Raw genomic sequence first — 19,898 nt, 5'->3', positions numbered from 1 at the left:
AAAGCATATCAATTAAGCAAAAGATCACATCCTGCTCAAACCAATGAAAGTAGAAATAATGTAGAAAATTAATTCAGCTTGCATTAAGCAAGAACTTTAACAAACACATGGAGTGCATAAGTCAAACCAAACTTCGATTAACCATAAATCTTCCAAGATTTCAACTTTACATATCAATTTTCAAAACCCATTACAAATCATAAAATTCCCACTACATTCTGCTGAAAATTCAAAACCCCTAAGATTTGGGGATTCTTAAGCCCTCTCGCCCCTAATCCTGCGAGCAAGCTGGATGTCCTTGGGCATTATGGTGACCCTCTTGGCATGAATAGCGCAGAGGTTGGTGTCCTCAAACAGACCCACCAAGTAAGCCTCCGCCGCCTCCTGGAGCGCCGACACCGCGCTACTCTGGAACCTCAGATCGGTCTTGAAGTCCTGTGCGATCTCCCTCACAAGCCTCTGGAACGGAAGCTTGCGGATCAGGAGCTCAGTGCTCTTCTGGTACTTCCTGATTTCCCTCAGCGCCACAGTTCCCGGCCTGAAGCGGTGGGGCTTCTTCACTCCACCGGTCGCCGGAGCAGACTTCCTAGCCGCCTTAGTTGCCAGCTGCTTCCTTGGAGCCTTTCCTCCGGTGGACTTGCGAGCAGTCTGCTTGGTACGAGCCATCTGGAAAAATGAAAGTGGAAGGTTGAACGGTTTAGGATGTGTTTGTTTCTCGAGAAAATTTGATCGATTTCGATTGGATGGAAAGTGGCGGAAGATTTGGGGGTATTTATTTACGATTTGGAGAGGAGAGGAATCGCGGGAAGTTTGAAATTTTGTGTTTTCGTGTGAAAGTTTCGGGGAGAGGACGCAGCGAAACGAATCGACGGTTGTGAGTTCTCGATCCGTGGCTCTTGGATTCGACCAATGGGAGGGGTGGTTTTGGTTTTTTAAATTTAATTATTATTTGTTAGATGAAGAACCTGGGAAGATGGGCTCCCAGAGACATTTTGAAGAGTTGGAAAGACTCACAAATATATTTTTGATTCCTTTCGCCATCATCTCGTAATTCATCAGCGTCGGGAATTGAACTCAATACATAATATGTGGAATATAGGTCTGAAATTCGTTTTCAACCACTGAGTTATACTGTAATGGTTTACAACCCAATCAAATTTCATGTGAAGATTATTTTAGGAAGTTATTATGAATTTTAAGATCAAATTCTTCTATTTGTGGAAAATGGGATTATGTGGGTGGAAGTAACTTTAACTTTATATTAAGGAGGTAAATATTAGTCATAAAAATAAGAGAGCTAGTATTGATGCTTCAAAAATCTCATTTGTACTTTAAATTTTATATAATTAGAAAGAAAAATACACTTATAGGGGGTGTAGAATGAAATTTTTGAAATGCTAATACCAGTTCCAAAAATAATAACTAAAGTGTTTGCCTTGATTTCTATTATTCAATAAAAATCAAACTCAAGTCGGCTGGAGTTTGTTCCGAATAGGAAGAACCCTCTGATTGGATGACAAAAGTTGATATTTTATACAGGGCATCTTTACTTATCATGAATGTGAATGATAATGAAAGGGTATGATTCACAATACTGTATTTACAAGCCCTTACAGACAAGGACGAAGATGGAGATTTGTATGGACTGTGGCATCAACAAACAATAAAATCACAAATTAAAAAGCTATAATAATTTATTAAGGGTATGCTATCCACACACACCCTTTTTAATTTTTGTCATTTGATCATTTTCAATTCATTTTCGCTCGCTTACGGTCGAAAATTGAGAATAGTGTAGAAATGGTAAAATGAGGTATGTGGATAACACCGCCGTTTACTAAACAAAACACTTATATATATACATATAGGGTTGATATATAATTTGGAGAAATCATAGAATAAAAAAATCTCTAAAATTGGAAATCTAAATTCTAAATTACAATGCCCAAAACAAATTAATGAAGTAAATTCATACAAAATACCTTGTGAAGTGAAGTTTTTGAGTCAAATTTTGATACATGATTCGTTTGAACCCCAACATTATTTTTGAAACCCCAATTTAATTGAGTATGTTTGAAAGGAGAGGAGGATAAGATGAGGACAAGAGGACAAGAGACTGCTTGTGGAGTGAAGTTTTGGAGTCAAATTTTGATAGTTGATTCATTGAATCCCATCTTGTTTTTGAAACCCCAGTTGATTTTGGTTGAAAGGGGAGGAGGAGAAGACAAGGACAAGGGGTTAAGAAACGTGAGAAGTTTGGAACCAAAATTAAACTTGTAATTTTTTTTTTTATTATTATTTTTTTTTTATGGTTATCGGGTGGATTGCAATATGCAACATGCACACTTTTTCAAAAAATAAAAAATCGTGTGGGGACGTCATTGATGACTCATTTAAATACTTTAAGAGAATATTTGAGTCATTAAAATAATATTTTCTCAAATAGAAGTTCTTAAGATATAATCCCTAAATATAAGGAATAAAAGATTAAAAAAATTATTATTAATTTAGTTAAAAGTATTGTGGCCATTGATCTAAACAATAAGAATAAAAATCAAAATAAATATTTTATCTGAACCGTTGGTTTCCATCAATTGAAAATAACAAAAGAACAAGATGATGTGGGCCTTGTCTTGTCAATGATAGAAGTTGTTGCGCAGCCCACAGCAGTGGGAATTCTGTTCACTTAGAATCAATCTCGGCCCCAATTATGGAATCCTTGTGCAACCCTTATACGTAGGGATTTTTATGGATACTCTGGTGAGTTCCTGTACTATAGGCACAGCTGCTCCACTCTCTTGGAAGTTCTGTAGTTCTTTTATATAGGAAAATATGGTGGTAAGGACGGCTTTGAATATTTTCATTGGAGATGCTTTTTAAGATATGAGTTTTAACGAAAATGTTACGGTACTATTCATTTTAACGAAAAATCATATTTTTACATTAAAAAGTTAATCATGGTACTATTCACTTTATCCTTTATTTTGTCATTCTCGTTAAAACTCAAAGTTTTCAAGCTCTTTTCATTAGTTTTCATTTTTAAGATACCCGCCTAGAGCTGCCTAGACCGCTTAGGCACCAGGCTAGACCGCTTAGGCACCCGCCTAACCCACCCAGAGCTGCCTAGGTTGCAACTCACTTGAACAGAAAATAGATAACTTTTATTTTGCATTTTATTTTTTTTCAATAAATTATAAGAGACTTGCTGAATACTTAAATAAACACACATTATATGCTTGTTCTCCATGTTATCATTATGTTCCAATACTTCATAGTATATATGTCTTTCTATTTTGTAGTTTATGATGAAATTATATATATTTGAAGTATAAACAGACACTTATTTTTAACGAAATATAATGGATTTACTTAAATCTGCCTAGTCCACCTAGGCGCCCGCCTAGATCCCTCCTAGCCGCCTAAGCGCTAGGTCTAAATCTGTCGCTTGACAAGAATCTAGCATTTTTTAGAATCTTAGGCACACTGAAAAATTTCTTATCTCTTTGGTGTATACCAACTTCAGGTTTGCTCCGAGGTGAATTAAGTAGGGACACACCAAACATTAAAAATATAATTATTTAGCATTCTCATGCCCTCTCTCAACGAATATAATATATGTTTCTTTGAAATTTCTTAAGACTTAAATGAAAGTAAATATTCGCACGCAAACTCCGTGACAATGACAACAAGACAAATACAATTCACCAAACGCACTAAAAGTCGAAATTAGATACGAAGAGATCACATAAATTTCATAAAAAATCTACTCACGTACTTATTTTAATTAGGATATAATGTCAAAAGCCAAATCTTTTGAATTAAAAGCCGACCATTTTCTAGATCACCACACTTTCCCTTGTTGCTATATATGAAGCGATGCGATGTTTCCTTATCTTCCCCGTTCTGTTTTCTTGGCATGGTTTCAGGCCCTTCTTTTGTACCAGTTAAACTGTTTCTTAGGCTTTTCTACTGCAATTGTAAGGGCAGTGTACGTAGCTGAACTAGTTTTTGAGCATTCACTCGTGCACTCATAATCTCGTGTTCGAAAGTCTCGTGTTTGATTCCTGTCATCCCGTGAAGATACTTGTACCACAAAACTATGGCATTACAATTGCGATGTTGGATCGTATGCTTGTTACTATTGGTGTTACTAGTTAGCGTTGCATTGACAAATAACACAGATGCTAGTACTGATCCGCCCATTCATTGTGGCTCTCTCAGCAGAAGTAGTTTTGAACCAGGGTTCATATTTGGCACAGCTTCGGCATCTTATCAGGTCAATTCCTTTCGGAGGTTACTCTGTCTTTTGCTTTATATAAGTACTGGGTTTTGTTTTTGTTTCAGTTAGCATCCATATGCATGAATATCGGCATCGATCTCTTCATTGTATCGATCTCTAAGTTGGTCTCTGGCTCTATGTTAAATTATTTCAGTTCGAAGGTGCTGCAAAAGAAGATGGTAGAGGGCCAAGCATATGGGATACCTATACGCACGCCCATCCAGGTCTCTCTAGTCAATTAATTACTAATTAGTTAAAATTATGAATATATCGAGCTACTATTATTTGGTGAAATTGAATTCATTCATTCCAAATAAAATTTTGGTTAAATGCAGAAAGAATTGTAGATGGCAGCAACGGAGATGTTGCTGTTGATCAATATCACCGCTATAAGGTTAAATAATCACAGAATTTTGGAGCTTATGGAAACATTTGAAACTGAAAAACAAGAACCTTCACTTTGAGCTTCTTTCTTTTAATTTTTTTTTGTGTTATTATTTATATAGGAAGATGTGAGGATAATGAAGGATATGGGGCTGGATGTTTATAGGTTCTCTATCTCGTGGTCCAGATTGCTACCAAGTAAGTTGATTCAAACGACTCATTGTATTTTTTTGTTCCTTTTTATACAAATAGATACATTTACACAAAGGGGCCCAAAATAAATTTGTTGTGAAATTTGTCATTTTTTAAATTTAAACTTAAAATTTCTCATTTATAAGTGAAAATAATTAACGTTAGTAAGTAGCATGAATTATCGTATTTGGTTCGGAATCTTGAGATCAATCATCAATATCATTATACATAACAACTGAATTTTTTTTTTTTTTTTGTGTGAAAATTTGTGTTATTTGCTTAATTGCTTGTTTTGACTAAACATCAGGTGGAAAGTTAAGTGGCGGCGTGAACCAGAGGGGAATCATACATTACAATAATCTTATCGATGAACTCCTAAGCAACGGTGACTTCTCCTACTTTATTTACATGTCAAATAAAATTAATATTAGACACACAAAATTTATGCGAGTAATGTTACATTTATCATATTTTTTTACTATATTTCTATCACCTCTTGAGATAATGTCCACCCATACATTTAAATCTCATTTCTATAAAAATGTTACACAAATGTGATAAGAATAACATTTTTTTTATTATCCAATAATGATATATAACAAGAATTACATGCACTATTAAAATGTTGATTTAATCAAACTTTTTATATGTAGGTATAAAACCAGTTGTGACACTCTTTCATTGGGATGTTCCTGAAGCTTTGGAACACGAATATGGTGGTTTCTTAAGCCCTCGTATTATGTAAGTGAACAAATTTATAGCTAATTGACTATTTTAAATAAATATTGACGTTCTATGATTTATACAGCTGACCTACATAATGGAATACAGTTTTTTTTGTGGCGGTATATATAATATGTTTTAAATGTGTATATACAGCAATCATTTTAGAGAGTATGCAGAGCTTTGTTATAAGGAATTTGGTGATCGAGTAAAGCAATGGACCACGTTGAATGAGCCGCATAGTGTTTCAAACAATGGATTTGCAGTTGGGTCTCAAGCACCGGGGCGTTGCTCTTATTGGCAAAATCGGAATTGTCTCGGCGGAGATTCAGCAATCGAACCATACGTGGCGACGCACCATCTCCTTCTTGCTCATGCAGCTGCTGTAAAAGTGTACAAAGATAAATATCAGGTGTATTAATCTTTTTGTTTTTCTTAATATGTATTAGGTCCTAGTTGAGAATTCTACACAAGTTAATAGTAGTAGGTTGTATCTCCTTCTGGCTATAATCGAAATCATGTTCTTGTGTAGGCATTTCAAAAGGGTCTGATCGGAATAACATTGAATACATATTGGTTTGTTCCTGCTTCGGAGACAAAGGAAGATAAACATGCTGCATTACGGTCATTGGATTTTATGTTTGGATGGTAAGTATATTGTTAGTTTATACACCTCAATAAAATTTGGATGTATTTGTCGATTTACTCTCCGAACTTGTAAAGAGCTGCCAATTTTCCCATTAACTTAAATTTTAGTCGATTACCCCTTAATTTTTTTTTATAATTATCCAATTTCCCTCCTGACTTTTGAAAATTTTCATCTAATTATACATCCATCTTGATCACACGGGCAAACACATGACAACTATATGAAGGCAAAATGGATGGATAAAAAAAATTTAAAATCCAAAGCCAAAGAGGAAATTGGCTGTTTATAAAGTTTTGAAAGTAATCAACTAAAATTAAAGTTCAAAGGAAAACTGACAGCTTTATACAAGTTTTCAGGACAAGTCGACAAATATACCTATAATTTAGGCTTATGAATTTGAAATTTCCATGATTTTGGGTAGGTTTATGGAGCCATTGACAAGTGGGGATTATCCACAGAGCATGCGATCTCTGGTTGGAAATCGATTACCAGTATTCACCAACGAAGAATCCATGTTGCTAACTAGGTCATTTGATTTTCTTGGATTAAATTATTATACTGCTAGATACTCAAGCAATGACGTACCTGATAATTCTTCCATACCTGCAAGCTACGTAACAGATTCTCATGTCAAAGTTACAAGTGAGCACAACTTGAAACTTAGCTTTTTTTACTTTGAGAAATATGTTCTTACAATATAATTAGATTCTAATATTCATATATGTTGTGGCAGTTGAGCTTAATGGCGTCCCAATTGGTCCACCGGTACACATCAATATTTTAGTGTTTTTTTAATATTCAATTGTTTTTCATGTTCAAACATAACTATTAAAGGTCTAAACTATTTTTGTACGAGTTGCAGACTGCTTCAGATTGGTTATACGTTTATCCAAAAGGAGTTTATGATCTTTTACTCTACATAAAGAAAAAGTATAATGATCCACTCATTTACATTACTGAAAGTGGTACGTAACTAATACTTTTAAGCCTTAATTATTGCATCATCAAGATTTCACATTAATGCTGTGAAATACAATATGAAAAAATAAAAATAAAAACTGTAGAATACTCTGGAGTATCCCATATTTTAACTGTCTTATCTTGATTTTTGTATTTTGAACATGCGGAGTATGGGATGCTAAATGTGTGTGTGATAATGCATTATATTGTAGGTGTATCCGAGTTCAATGATCCTAAATTATCACTCGAGGAAGCCCTTAATGATACTAATAGAGTTGACTACTATTATCGCCACTTATGTTACGTTCGAGCTGCAATCAAGTAAGTGTTTATTAACACTATATATGGTTGGCCTTCTCACACTTTGCTTATTCAAAGGTGATGCTATCTACACATTCATTTTTACTTCTTACACACTCCTTTTAATTTTTCGATCGTCGAATCGAATGAATTGAAGTACATCAATGAACAAAAATTAACAAGGATGTGTAAGGGTAAAAGGAGGTGCATGAAAAGCTGTACCCCTTATTTAATCATTACATTGGCTTGAATTTTCTGAGTTTTCCTACTTTTTGTTTGGTGTAGAAATGGATCCAAAGTGAAGGGATACATTGCATGGTCATTACTGGACAACTTTGAATGGGAAATAGGATACGCTGTGCGATTTGGTATCAACTATGTGGATTACAACAATGGGTTGAAAAGATATCCGAAACTCTCTGCGCACTGGTTCAAAAGTTTCCTCAAGAAGGACTCTAGAAGTGTCGCAATCCAAAATGTTAGAAACACCAGGTTTGTGTATCAAATTTGAAGATGAATTAAATAGATAATAAATGTAATTATTGAGGGGAAATTTGGACAGATAACCAAATTTTAGACCCCATATAAAGTTATAGCCACCACTTTAATTTATGATCGTTATAATCAAAACTTAATGTAAAAGCACTCGTATCTCTACTAATTAATGAAACCCTTTTTGTCAACCAAAAGAGGGTGAAAAGACAACTTAGTCTTCTATCACACAAAAAAAAATGATGGACAATAATGTAATTTCATAAGTCCAAATTTTACAAAAACCAAAAACAAAAACCTCCCACTCACCCACATTCTCTCTCTCTCTCTCTCTCTCTCTCTCTCTCTCTCTCTCTCTCTCTCTCTCTCTCTCTCTCTCTCTCCTTCTCATTTTCTACAAAAATGTGTTCATACACACAAAATGTGTAGGCAAATGCTAGTATTCATAATATTAGGGTTTCTCACAACTACCAAAACACAGGTATAATATTGCATATTTGAATATAGAAGGAGAGAGTTTTCCGAATTCTCACATTATTTTTGGTAAATTGGCGCCAATTTGAGCAATTAATCTCCATCAATTTGAGAAATTAACCTTTAAACTACCTTCATGTGTCTGCAACGTTTAACTACACCTTTAGATGTTTGCAACCTTTAAAGTTTAAACCAAAATGAAAGCAGGAATTAAAAACAAAAACCCTTTTTAAGGAATAAATATTTGAACACTAATGCATGAATAATCTGAAAACACAAAGCTTTGAAAGTCAATATGTTAAACTGGCAAACATATCATATAAACTCTTTGCATCTTTTGTTCTTAAACTCGAATAATATAAAAGCCAATAAAGTAATAAATCTCGAAGCAAAACATTCACAATCATGTGCTGGAACAGAGTACAATTGGATTCTTGCAAGTTTGGCTATTGTGGATTGTCCCACCACATTGACTACACTTCTTCACTATCTTTTCTTGCCCCTGAGATGAGATTTTGTTTGTCTTGCATCTTCCAAACAGGAAAAACATAGAGTTTCAAAATCATTCAATATCTGGAACTCGATGATATGATTCACTAGGTTCCAGTCTGTTTAACGAAACCATATAGCGGCCAAGATTGTCATTCATCTTCCACATATATCACATTGCTTTCCACCAACAATTATTCAATTACATCAAATAATAGATTGAATGAATCAAAGATGCACAATATGAACATGAAACCACGTTAATTAACCAAAGATCAAATATATATCACTAAGTTTAATAAAACCAACCTCCATAAGGTTTGCCATATTTCCCTACATGCATTCCATATATCCATTATCATAACCTTAAGTTACAACCACAACAGTAACCTTGAGTAACTTCTATCCACAAGATATAGGGTTCAACAAAGATAAATTCTGAACCACTCAACAGAACCTAACTCTAGAATATGTATGGTCTCCAAATGCAGTTTTACCAGGCAGAACCATAGGCATCCATCCAATAACATGATTCCCAATGCGAATTAACCAGGCAGGACCACCTATGGATCCAATGTGACAAAGTAGGCAGTGATCCCCCCAATGCGGAGTCACCCCTAGAATGCTTATGGTCCCTCAATGCAAATTAATCAGACAAGACCATAGACAACATCCAATATCTAATCACACATGCATACAAATTCTACGGAATAATTCTAACATGGTTCTAGCTCTTATTTTCTTACTAGCAATCACACGTATCATTTACATCTTTTAGTAGTTCAATAATCATGTGAATTTCGGTAAGGTGCCACCCTTATGCAAATCAAAGCATACATTCCCCAAAATGGCTCGCTGCCCAAACTACGCCCAAGCTTTATCAGATAACTAATAATGTTAATTTTAGTATTTAGAAACGATTCGGAACATTTTGACCAAAAGTCAACCATCGGTCAATGCAGTCAACGACATAATTTAGAATCCTAAAAATTTAATTCGGAAGATCCGCACATCGGATTTCCGATCCATAAGTTTCCAAGGTCTTTAAATAATATGTACAATAACATACTAAAAATTGGTGTCGATCCTTCATTCGGATCTATGCTTACTGCAAATCAAGTGGCATGCCTTAACGAAACTAGGGTCAAACGATAGTATTTCATCAAATAGATCTCAAAAATGGAATTAAAGTACTAAATTTAGCCTAAAAGGACTAAGTGGTATCTCGGGCCATGTGCCACCACACGTGGCAGCCGCTGGCCACGACTCACATGAAAATTCACTTAACTCCAAAATGTCTCAAAATACACCAAAATGAAGATCCTGAGAAGATGAGTAAAGTTAATACCTTCCTCTATTCGCATCCTTCGCAATCCCTATGCACCAAAAGTTCTAAAACATCCGAATGAAAAAGGAAGAATGATTTCTTGGTATGTAATTGATTGTCTGATTTCTGCATTCAATTGTAAAATTCTTATCTGCTATAACACCACATTTTCGAGCATTTGCAATTGTGTGTGTGCGCACACACACACACACACCCCACTAAGGAAAAATGCTACTTCAAATTTTGCAGAAGACAATCCAAATTTGAAATACTTCAACTAAAGACTGAATCCAACAATATGTCATGATTTTCACTGTAAACCCTAAAACATTATGTCTTGATTTTTCATTAGGCCACCTAATACTAGTATTATAAAATGCAACTTAATTGGACCAGGCTCATTTTAACAGACCTCAGACAAGAAAATACTGGCAAAGTTCACTGTTTATATGTCGAATTCTAATCGGGCAAGTTACAGGCAAACACTTTTTGAAAACACCGAACAAAAATGCCAATCCTCCATGATTAAACCAACAACTTATTTTAATAAACGAAATTGTCAATGTGTTGGATAAAACGTCCGTGTCTAGGTACATTCAAATAGGTATACGTGTATGATAAATTATGCGTATAAAACTACAAATACATAAATGCATACTAGTCTTAGCAGATTATTCGAATTTGCTAGTATTTGGTATGTAAGCAAGGTCACCCGCGATTGCCTTAGGATTTGCAAAGAGGGCTCCTGTCTTTGAGAAATACAATATGTTTTGGAGGTTTGTAGGGTTTCTATTGTGTTTGTTTCTTGGGAAAGTTGAGAGAGAATTGACTTGAACGCGACAAAAATATCTTAATGTTTTAAATGTCTACTGGAAAATGATTTTCGGACACTCGTGTTTATTTATTTTTCTTCACCTCCTTTGATTTCTTCAATCCGAAGAATGGTACATCAGAGTGTGCAGAAGAAGGAAAAAAGGCCATGTGAAATTCGCTTCCTTGATTCCATTTACTCTTAACATATTGTCCATAAGTCAAGTTAGAGAATGATTTTATATATTAATAGGCCTATCCAAAATTCTTGCTTTTGCATTTGTATTTAAAATGATATAGAAAATTGTTGGTCAATTTTCGCGGAAATTGAATAATAGTAGAAAAAAAGAAGCTGCTGTTGTGAGTAGAACAAGTCTCAATTAAACTTCAAATAAATTGTCAATACACCATCAACTCCTCCGTCCCTAGAGGATATCATTCTTCCAGTCATGGCTTTTGAGCTAGCATCTCCTTTGTGCTTTCTGCTTCTCCTTCTACTGCTGCCATTTTTCACCACAGCTCAAACCGATCAAGCCAAAAATATCTCATTAGGATCAACCCTCACTGCACTGGACAATAAGTCTTTCTGGCCAAGCCTTTGAAAATGGACCAGACTCAGACTATCACCAGATTCAGGGGAACTCGAGGCTTCGTTTCCCTCGAATGGTTAAAAAACATGCCTATCACAGCAAAGTTCGATGTTTACAGCTATGGCATTATGCCGCTAGAGATTATATGCTGCAGGAGGAACTTTGACGAGGAGGCAAAGGATGAAGATCAAATGGTTATAGTAGATTGGGCATACAATTGCTACGAGCAAAACAAACTGCACCAGCTATTCCAGAATGACGATGAGGCAATGGAAGACATCAAGAATATGGAGAAGTACGTTATGATCACAATGTGGTGCATTCAAGAGGATCCGTTGCTGAGATCCACAGCAAAAAAACTAACAATGATGCTCAAAGGAGCCGAGGAAGCCTCGGTTCCACCAGATCCATCCCCCATAACAAGTTCAGGCCATACTCTCAAGTAGTACTTATTGACATGGCAATTTTATTTTGTATTTTCAATTGAATCGAATCAAAACACCATTTTACACCTTCTTGGATAGAATCACAAAGCAGGTCAATCAAGCAAAAGATCACATCCTGCTCAAACCAACGAAAGTAGAAATAATGTAGAAAATTAATTCAGCTTGAATTAAGCAAGAACTTTAACAAACTCATGGAGTGCATAAATCAAACCAAACTTCGATTAACCATAAATCTTCCAAGGTTTCAACTTTACATATCAATTTTCAAAACCCATTACCAATCATAAAAAGTCCACTACATTCTGCAGAAATTCAAAACCCTAAGATTTGGGGATTCTTAAGCCCTCTCGCCCCTAATCCTGCGAGCAAGCTGGATGTCCTTGGGCATTATGGTGACCCTCTTGGCATGAATAGCGCAGAGGTTGGTGTCCTCAAACAGACCCACCAAGTACGCCTCCGCCGCCTCCTGGAGCGCCGACACCGCGCTGCTCTGGAACCTCAGATCGGTCTTGAAATCCTGTGCGATCTCCCTCACAAGCCTCTGGAACGGAAGCTTGCGGATCAGGAGCTCAGTGCTCTTCTGGTACTTCCTGATTTCCCTCAGCGCCACAGTTCCCGGCCTGAAGCGGTGGGGCTTCTTCACTCCACCGGTCGCCGGAGCAGACTTCCTAGCAGCCTTAGTTGCCAGCTGCTTCCTCGGTGCCTTTCCTCCGGTGGACTTGCGAGCAGTCTGCTTGGTACGAGCCATCTGGAAAAATGAAAGTGGAAGTTTGGAGGGTTTAGGATGTGTTTGTTTCTCGAGATAATTTGAGAGATTTCGATTTGGATTAGATGGAAAGTGGCGGAAGCTTTGGAGGTATTTATTTACGATTTGGAGCGGAGAGGAATCGCGGGAAGTTTGAAATTTTGTGTTTTCGTTTGACAGTTTCGGGGAGAGGACGCGGCGGGAGAGCATGTGCCGTTGATTAATATACAAATCGACGGTTGTGAGTTCTCGATCCGTGGCTATACGGGCAACCAATGGGAGGGGTGGTTTTCGTTTTATTAATTTAATTATTATTTATTGGTTGAAGAACCTGGGAATATGGGCTGTTGGCATTTGGGCTTAGTATGTGAAATATCAATACAGGCCGTTTTACACTTATACGGCGCAGTCAAACAGTTTCTTTTTAAAAAATGAGACCAGGTTTCACTATAATAGTCCATTTTTCTAGAGGTTGGGAAGATTCATATAGACAACAGCATTGAAAATTGAACTCAGCACGTAACATGTGGAATACATGCTAGATATTCGTTTTCAACCACCGAGTCATCTCGTAGTGGTTTATAGCCCAATCAAATTTCATGTGATGATTATTTTAGGAAGTTACGAGAAATATTGCCCGTGCGCGGGATTAGAAACCGTATGAAAAAAATATGTTTCGAAACTATAAGAGATTGTTAAAGAAGGTTAATGCTATTTACACTGAAAGATGTTTGAGCTTTTTTTAAAGAATTTTTACATGAAGAGCAGAAATTGGGTGATTGCAGCTCTTGGAATTCTTTAAACCACTCTACGAATAGCATGACTTGTGAGTGATGGATAGTGTAACAAAAATTAGTGAAAGAGTGTAAGAGTATTATATATGAAATTATATTATTGGAACCACTTAATGGAAAGTTATAGTTGTAGTGCTATAGTATATTCAGTTATAGTTTCAAAACCAATAAAAGAATGCAGGACAAGATATATACACAGAAAAGTAAAAACTATTAAGTTTGAAACATACGATTGAGCTTGCAGAAAACGTGGAGAGTGATTGAGAAAGGGAAGCACTAAATTAACTGTTTTTTTATCTTTCCTTCCCTTCCTTTCCCTCGATGCATAAACAGTAGAGTAGCTCTGATTTTTCAGTTTTTTTTCACGTCATTCTTAATGCCAAGCCAAAATCAACAACTGAATTTATAACATGCATGTTAATAATACAATGAAAAATTCCACTTCATTATACATGCATATTAAGTTTAAAACCGAAATTAGGCATAATCAAAGATGGACCATTTCATCAGCAGATGCGAAAGGTCTCAAAACATACCAAGAAAAGGGTAGGCAACAAAAACATGAAAACTAACAAATATTAAAGATATTTCACTAGCAGTTTTATGAAAACAAATTCAATAAAAATAAAAAAATTAATAACAGCCCAGAAATTAATCGACGATTTATACAAAACTCATAAGAATTACTAAAATTATATAAATTACATTAAAAAAATCTCATAAATTAAATGATGATTACAAAAACATGAAAAACTTAATAAAAGTTAAAGCCCAATTAAAGGAAGAACTCCATCTGAAGCAGATTTTCACATGAATAGTTCTAGAAGATGCCTGAGATGATAAGAAGTCATTTGAGACCATCAACCCCATTCGAACCCAATCGCAGAATCAAAGGACAAAATGGGCAAACAAAAAAAATGAGGAAGTACCTACCTTGAGGTTGAAAGAGAGAGGAGGAAGAATGACGTTGCCCTTCTTCTGCAGAATTTTGTCGATGTTTCCGGCCGTCGCCGCCAGCGCTAGGAAGATCGACCTCCCTGAAATCCCTCCACAAATTCGTGAGTTTTGGCTGAAGCACAGCCACCCACAATGGTAGAAATGTAAATAATGTAAAATCGAGGGGCCATTTTAGAATTAGATTGGCAAAACAGTAAATTTATAGAAATATGTTCAGAGACACAATTACCCTCCTAACTTTTAATAATTACCCTCCCAACCCAGCATTTGGCTGGCATTGTTGTAAATAGTGTGAAATCGAGGGCAAAAATTTGACCGTACCTAAGCTACGGTCAAATCCTTCCTCAATTTTAGAATAGATATAATTATGAATTTTAAGATCAATTTCTTGTATTTGTGGAAAATGAGATTATGTGGGTGGAACCGTGGAAGTAACTTTAACTTTATATTAAGGGGGTAAATATTGGTCATAAAAATAAGATAATTGTTATTGGCATTTTAAAATTTTTATTTTACACTTCAAAGTTTCTATAATTAGAAAGAAAAATACACTTGTGAATGGCGTATAATGAAAATTTTAAAGTGCTAATAACAGTTTTAAAAAATAATAACGAATTTTTGCCTTAATTTCTATTATTCAAGAAAACTCAAGCTCGAGTTGGCTGGAGTTCGTTCCGGAGAGGAAGAACCCTCTTATTGGATGATAAAAGTTAATATTTTATATAGGGCATCTTTACTTATCATGAATGCAAATGATAATGAAATAGTATGATTCACAATATTGTGTTTACCAACCCTTCTAGAGAAGGACGAAGCTAACGATCTATATGGACAAGGGCATCCTCAAACAAGAAAATCACAAATTAAAAAGCTATAATAATTTACTAAGTGTGTGCTATCCACACACCCCTTTAATTTTTGTCATTTGATCATCTTCAATTCATTTTCGCTCTTACGGCCTAAAATTGAGAACAGTGTAGAAATAATAAAATGGGGTATGTGGATAGCAACATTATTTATTAAACAAAATCTGATATATTATAACACATAGGGTTCATATGTAATTTGGAGAAATCATAGAATAAAAAATCTCCAAAATCTGAAAGCTAAATTCTAAATTGTAATGCCCAAAACGAATTAATGAAGTAAATTCATACAAAATACCTTGTGAAGTGAAGTTTTTGAGTCAAATTTTGACACATGATTCGTTTAGCCCCAACATTATTTTTGAAACCCCAATTTAATTGAGTATGATTGAAAGGGGAGGAGGAGAAGATGAGGACACGAGGACAAGAGATTGCTTGTGGAGTGAAGTTTTCGTGTCAAATTTTGATACTTGATTCATTGAATCCCAACTTGTTTTTGAAACCCCCAATTGAGTTTGGTTGAAAGGGGAGGAGGAGAAGACAAGGACAAGAGGTTGTCTCTTCACTTGGAAGTGAGAGATTTTATGTTTAAATCTTGTGAATGGCGAATTCAATATCAAATTAGGTTGTTCATTGTGTGACTTAGCCGAAATCTCCCTCTTCAAGTGTAAAAATATCGAAGTACTCAAGTTTTTTTATATTTTATTTTTTATGTTTATCATGTGGATTGCAATATGCAATATGTACACTTTTTTTTCTCCCATCCACGCCTTGTGCCAAACGTGGCTCCCTTCTTGCTTAAGGAACACTTTAATTATGTGAGTCCAATCAATTTTGGATATAAGATACACGAAAACAAAGGTATTATATTATTTTTCCATTCATTTACTTCATCTTTCCTTCTAATCCATTGTTCCTTCATATTCTAATACCATATAAGTAAATGTCTTGGGGAGTTTAAATCCAATAGAATTTGAAATGCAATTTAATTAGAGTTTGGTTAGTGGAACGATTGTGAGATTAGTTGTAAACCTAAAAATTAGCTTAGTCTACTCCCACCTACTTATGAGCCATTCACTCATCATAAGAGTTGTGGGGCCATTTTGTGTGATAAGAGTTTGCCTTATTTTCTCTTCGATGTACACCAACTTCAGGTTTGCTCGAAGGTGGATGAAAGGTTTTATTTTCCCCTTTGTATTCATTACGTAAGAAACCTTCCCAAGTATGAACATACTAAACATGAGAAATGAAATTATTTAGCAATCCCATGCCCTTTCCGCAAACATAACATATGTTTCTTAGAAATATCTTAACTATAAGATGTAAAAGAGAATCTTCAACGGGAGTCCCTATTTTTGGGACTCCACCACTATCTTTGACGACTCATTTAAGTACTTTAAGAGAATATTTGAGTTTTTAAAATAATATTATCTCCAATAAAAGTCTTTAAGATATAATTCTCAAATGTCAGGACTAAAAGATATAAAAAAAATCATTATTAATTTAGTTAAAAGTATTGTGGCCATTGATCTAAACAATAAGAATAAAAATCAAAATAAAAAAATTATCTGAACCGTTGGTTTCCATCAATTGAAAAAACAAAAGAATAAGATGATGTGGGCCTTGTCTGTTCAATGGTAGAAGTTGTTGTGCAGTGTACCATAGTGACCGCTGCTCCATTCCATTGAAAGTTCTATAGTACTTTTATATAGGGAAATACGGTGGTAAGGGCGGCTTTAAAGACTTTTAGTAGATCATCTTTAATTTTTGGGTTAAAACTTAAGGGTCAGTTAGGTATTCTACTTGAATTATTTTTTGTAATTTAAAAATAATTTTCAAGTTTTAAGCCTTAAAAACTTGTTGGTATGATTATTTTCAAAAATTAAACTCAAGACTAACTAAAAAATATAATATATTATCTAAAAACATAAAAAGTAAGTTTTTAAACTTAAATTCATTCCTTTGTTTTCTCTCTCTCCTCTCCTCTCACTCCAAATCTATCTTTCAATCTTTTCTTCTTTCCATCTCCTTTTTTATTTATTTATTTATTTATTATTATTTTTTTTTTTATCTTTTTCATCTCTCCTCTAATTCGCTATTTTCATTTTCTCGGTTCTTTCTCTCACTCTTTCCTTCAATCTTTTTTTTCTTTTTTTTCCTCCTCTCACATGTTTCTTCCTCTTCCGCGACCCCCTCTTTTTAGATCTCTTTGTCTAGTTTAAGTTGTAAGATTTAAAATTTTTAAATCGCAAATCAATCAAGTTTTTGAGTCTTAAAGAAAAACGTTTTCAAGAAATGTTCTTAAGAAATATTTTGAGAAATAATACAAATTTTCAAATAGGATACCAAATAGGCTCTAAAATTTTTAGCCCAAAAAATTTTGGGCCTGTGTGGTATTGGATTTGAATCCAATATTTTTAACTCAAAAACAAGTTTTGAGTCCCAATTTAAAATCTTTGTTTGGTATTTGATTTGAAAACAATTCTCAAAATTCCAACTCAAAAATATTTGAAAACAAAGCCTATTTGTTGAAAACACAAAATGTGTGTTTTTAGACTTTTGTTTTTTTGGAGATTCAGCCACTCCCGTCTCTCTCTAACCATCTCACAGAGGCTTGTAGCGGTGTGCACTGTAGTATGCTTGATTTCTTAACAAAGCTCCACCCTCGATTCCTCAAATTTCCAATTGTTGCAAATCTCCAAAGACCAAGTCTACCGTGTCCTGCCGCCAACCCGCTACAATAACTACACTCGCCAGAACCCTTCTTCTACGATCTTCGGCCTCATTCCACCCTCATCCTCCTCCCCACCGACATCTTCTACCTCGTGGTTTGCCCTGAATCCCCCAACAACTCAATCAATAGCATCGTGTTTAGAGGATTCAACTTGACGGCGTTGTCTCCTTCTCCGTCATCTCGCCGGAGATCTAGGTCACTATTTGAACTCAAAACCCCAACAAGAAGATCGGAATTTACTGAGAGAAAAAAGGCCCCGTCAAACCCTTCAACTTAACTTTTTTTTTTTTTTTTTGGATTAGTTTAGAGAAGTTGCATACCAAACAAGGTTTTGGATTTAAAATTTTTAAATCAAAACATATGTATTTAGAAAAAATTAAAATTTTGAGTTTTGTTCTCAAGTTGAATATCAAACAGGCTCTTAGGGTCTGTTTGGTACTCTACTTGAATCCAACTTTTTTAACTCAAAAACAATTTTCAAGTTTTAGGCCTTAAAAACTTGTTTGGTAGGACTATTTTCAAAAATTGAATTTAAGATTAACTCAAAAATATAATGTATTCCCTAAAAACATAAAAAGTGAGTTTTCAAATTTAAACTCACAATTTTCCTCTCCCATCCCCCCATCCCCCCTCCGTTTCACTCCAAATCTCTCTCTCTCTCTCTCTCTCTCTCTCTCTCTCTCTCTCTCTCTCTCTCTCTCTCTCTCTCTCTCTCTCTCTCTCTCTCTCTCTCTCTCTCTCTTCTTCTTCTTCTTCTTCTTCTTCTCTCTCTCCTCTTTTTTTTTTTTTAATATTTTTGTCTCTCCTCCAAGCCACCATCTTCATTCTTTTGATTTGTTCTCTCACTCATCTTTCTCTCTACCTCGTCTAATCCTCTCTTTTTTCTCTTTCTTTTAACCATCTCTTACTTTCTTTCATCCTCTCTCCTCTTTCTCCCTCTCCTACGACCCCCTCTTTATAGATCTCTTTGTCTAGTTTAAGTCGTAAAATTTAAAAATTTTAAATTGCAAACCAATTAAGTTTTTGAGTCTTAAAGAAAATTGTTTTCAATAAATGTTCTTAAGAAATGTTTTGAGAAATGATAAAAAATTTAAAATAGGATACCAAATAGGCCATTTTTAGGTTTTAACCCAAAAACAATTTTTCTCCTCCAACTCTTCTGGGTTAAATATTTAGCCCGAGATTATTAAATAATAAATTTAGGATAATTTCTTTCTTAAGGTACCCTAAAAAAAAATTTATGTAGACTATCCTAATTTAATTTTATGAATATTTTAACCTAAAAATATTTAGGTTGCAAAAAATATTGAAAAATCATTAAACCGACATAATGAAACTTGTGGTACACTACGAAAGAATATGACACATAAAATAAAACTTTTAATTACATTAGACGTTGGACTTAAGTTTGGACTATTAGATATATTTTTTTACCGTTGGATTTGATCAACTTAGATCTTCACCTTTTGATTCAATTAATTTATAAATATAAACTTTAAAAAAAAAATACATATATTCTGGGTCACCCACTAACCCAATGGGGAATTTTGGGCTACATTTGCCCCCAAAAAATGAGTTTTGAGTTTTTAACTCATATTTGGCCTAAGGATTTGAGCAAGTTTAGAGATGCTCTAAGATACCTAAAAATGAAGTTATCCAATTAACATAAAAGGATTGTTTATCCCAT

The 19,898-nt window shown here is 34.8% G+C and overlaps 3 protein-coding genes across 4 annotated transcripts; 1 reads left to right on the top strand and 2 right to left on the bottom strand.

Moving 5' to 3' along the window:
* Nucleotides 1–137: 137 nt before the first annotated feature.
* Nucleotides 138–757, bottom strand: LOC137743326 (histone H3.2). The gene has a single exon (XM_068483194.1). The coding sequence runs from the start codon at nucleotides 664–666 to the stop codon at nucleotides 256–258; it is 411 nt and encodes a 136-aa protein (XP_068339295.1). The 5' UTR covers nucleotides 667–757; the 3' UTR covers nucleotides 138–255.
* A 3,040-nt stretch (nucleotides 758–3,797) lies between these two features.
* LOC137742365 (beta-glucosidase 12-like) lies at nucleotides 3,798–8,278 on the top strand. 2 transcript variants are annotated; one of them, XM_068482217.1, is made up of 13 exons: nucleotides 3,798–4,276; nucleotides 4,434–4,503; nucleotides 4,615–4,673; nucleotides 4,786–4,861; nucleotides 5,163–5,240; nucleotides 5,509–5,596; nucleotides 5,735–5,990; nucleotides 6,111–6,226; nucleotides 6,649–6,869; nucleotides 6,961–6,992; nucleotides 7,090–7,192; nucleotides 7,400–7,508; nucleotides 7,773–8,278. In XM_068482217.1, the coding sequence occupies exons 1-13, from the start codon at nucleotides 4,100–4,102 to the stop codon at nucleotides 7,996–7,998; spliced, it is 1,611 nt and encodes a 536-aa protein (XP_068338318.1). In that variant the 5' UTR covers nucleotides 3,798–4,099; the 3' UTR covers nucleotides 7,999–8,278. The 2 variants fall into 2 exon arrangements, with proteins under 2 accessions (XP_068338318.1, XP_068338319.1); XM_068482218.1 differs by lacking the exon at nucleotides 4,615–4,673.
* A 4,034-nt stretch (nucleotides 8,279–12,312) lies between these two features.
* LOC137742367 (histone H3.2) lies at nucleotides 12,313–12,969 on the bottom strand. Its single transcript, XM_068482222.1, has one exon. It carries the CDS (start codon nucleotides 12,861–12,863, stop codon nucleotides 12,453–12,455), a length of 411 nt encoding a protein of 136 aa, XP_068338323.1. The 5' UTR covers nucleotides 12,864–12,969; the 3' UTR covers nucleotides 12,313–12,452.
* Nucleotides 12,970–19,898: the final 6,929 nt, after the last annotated feature.

This window comes from Pyrus communis, chromosome 8, assembly GCF_963583255.1.
Source record: "Pyrus communis chromosome 8, drPyrComm1.1, whole genome shotgun sequence".
NCBI classification, from domain to species: Eukaryota; Viridiplantae; Streptophyta; class Magnoliopsida; order Rosales; family Rosaceae; genus Pyrus; species Pyrus communis.
Note: the sequence above shows the minus strand (reverse complement) of the source record. Positions and strands in the feature narration are given on the sequence as shown.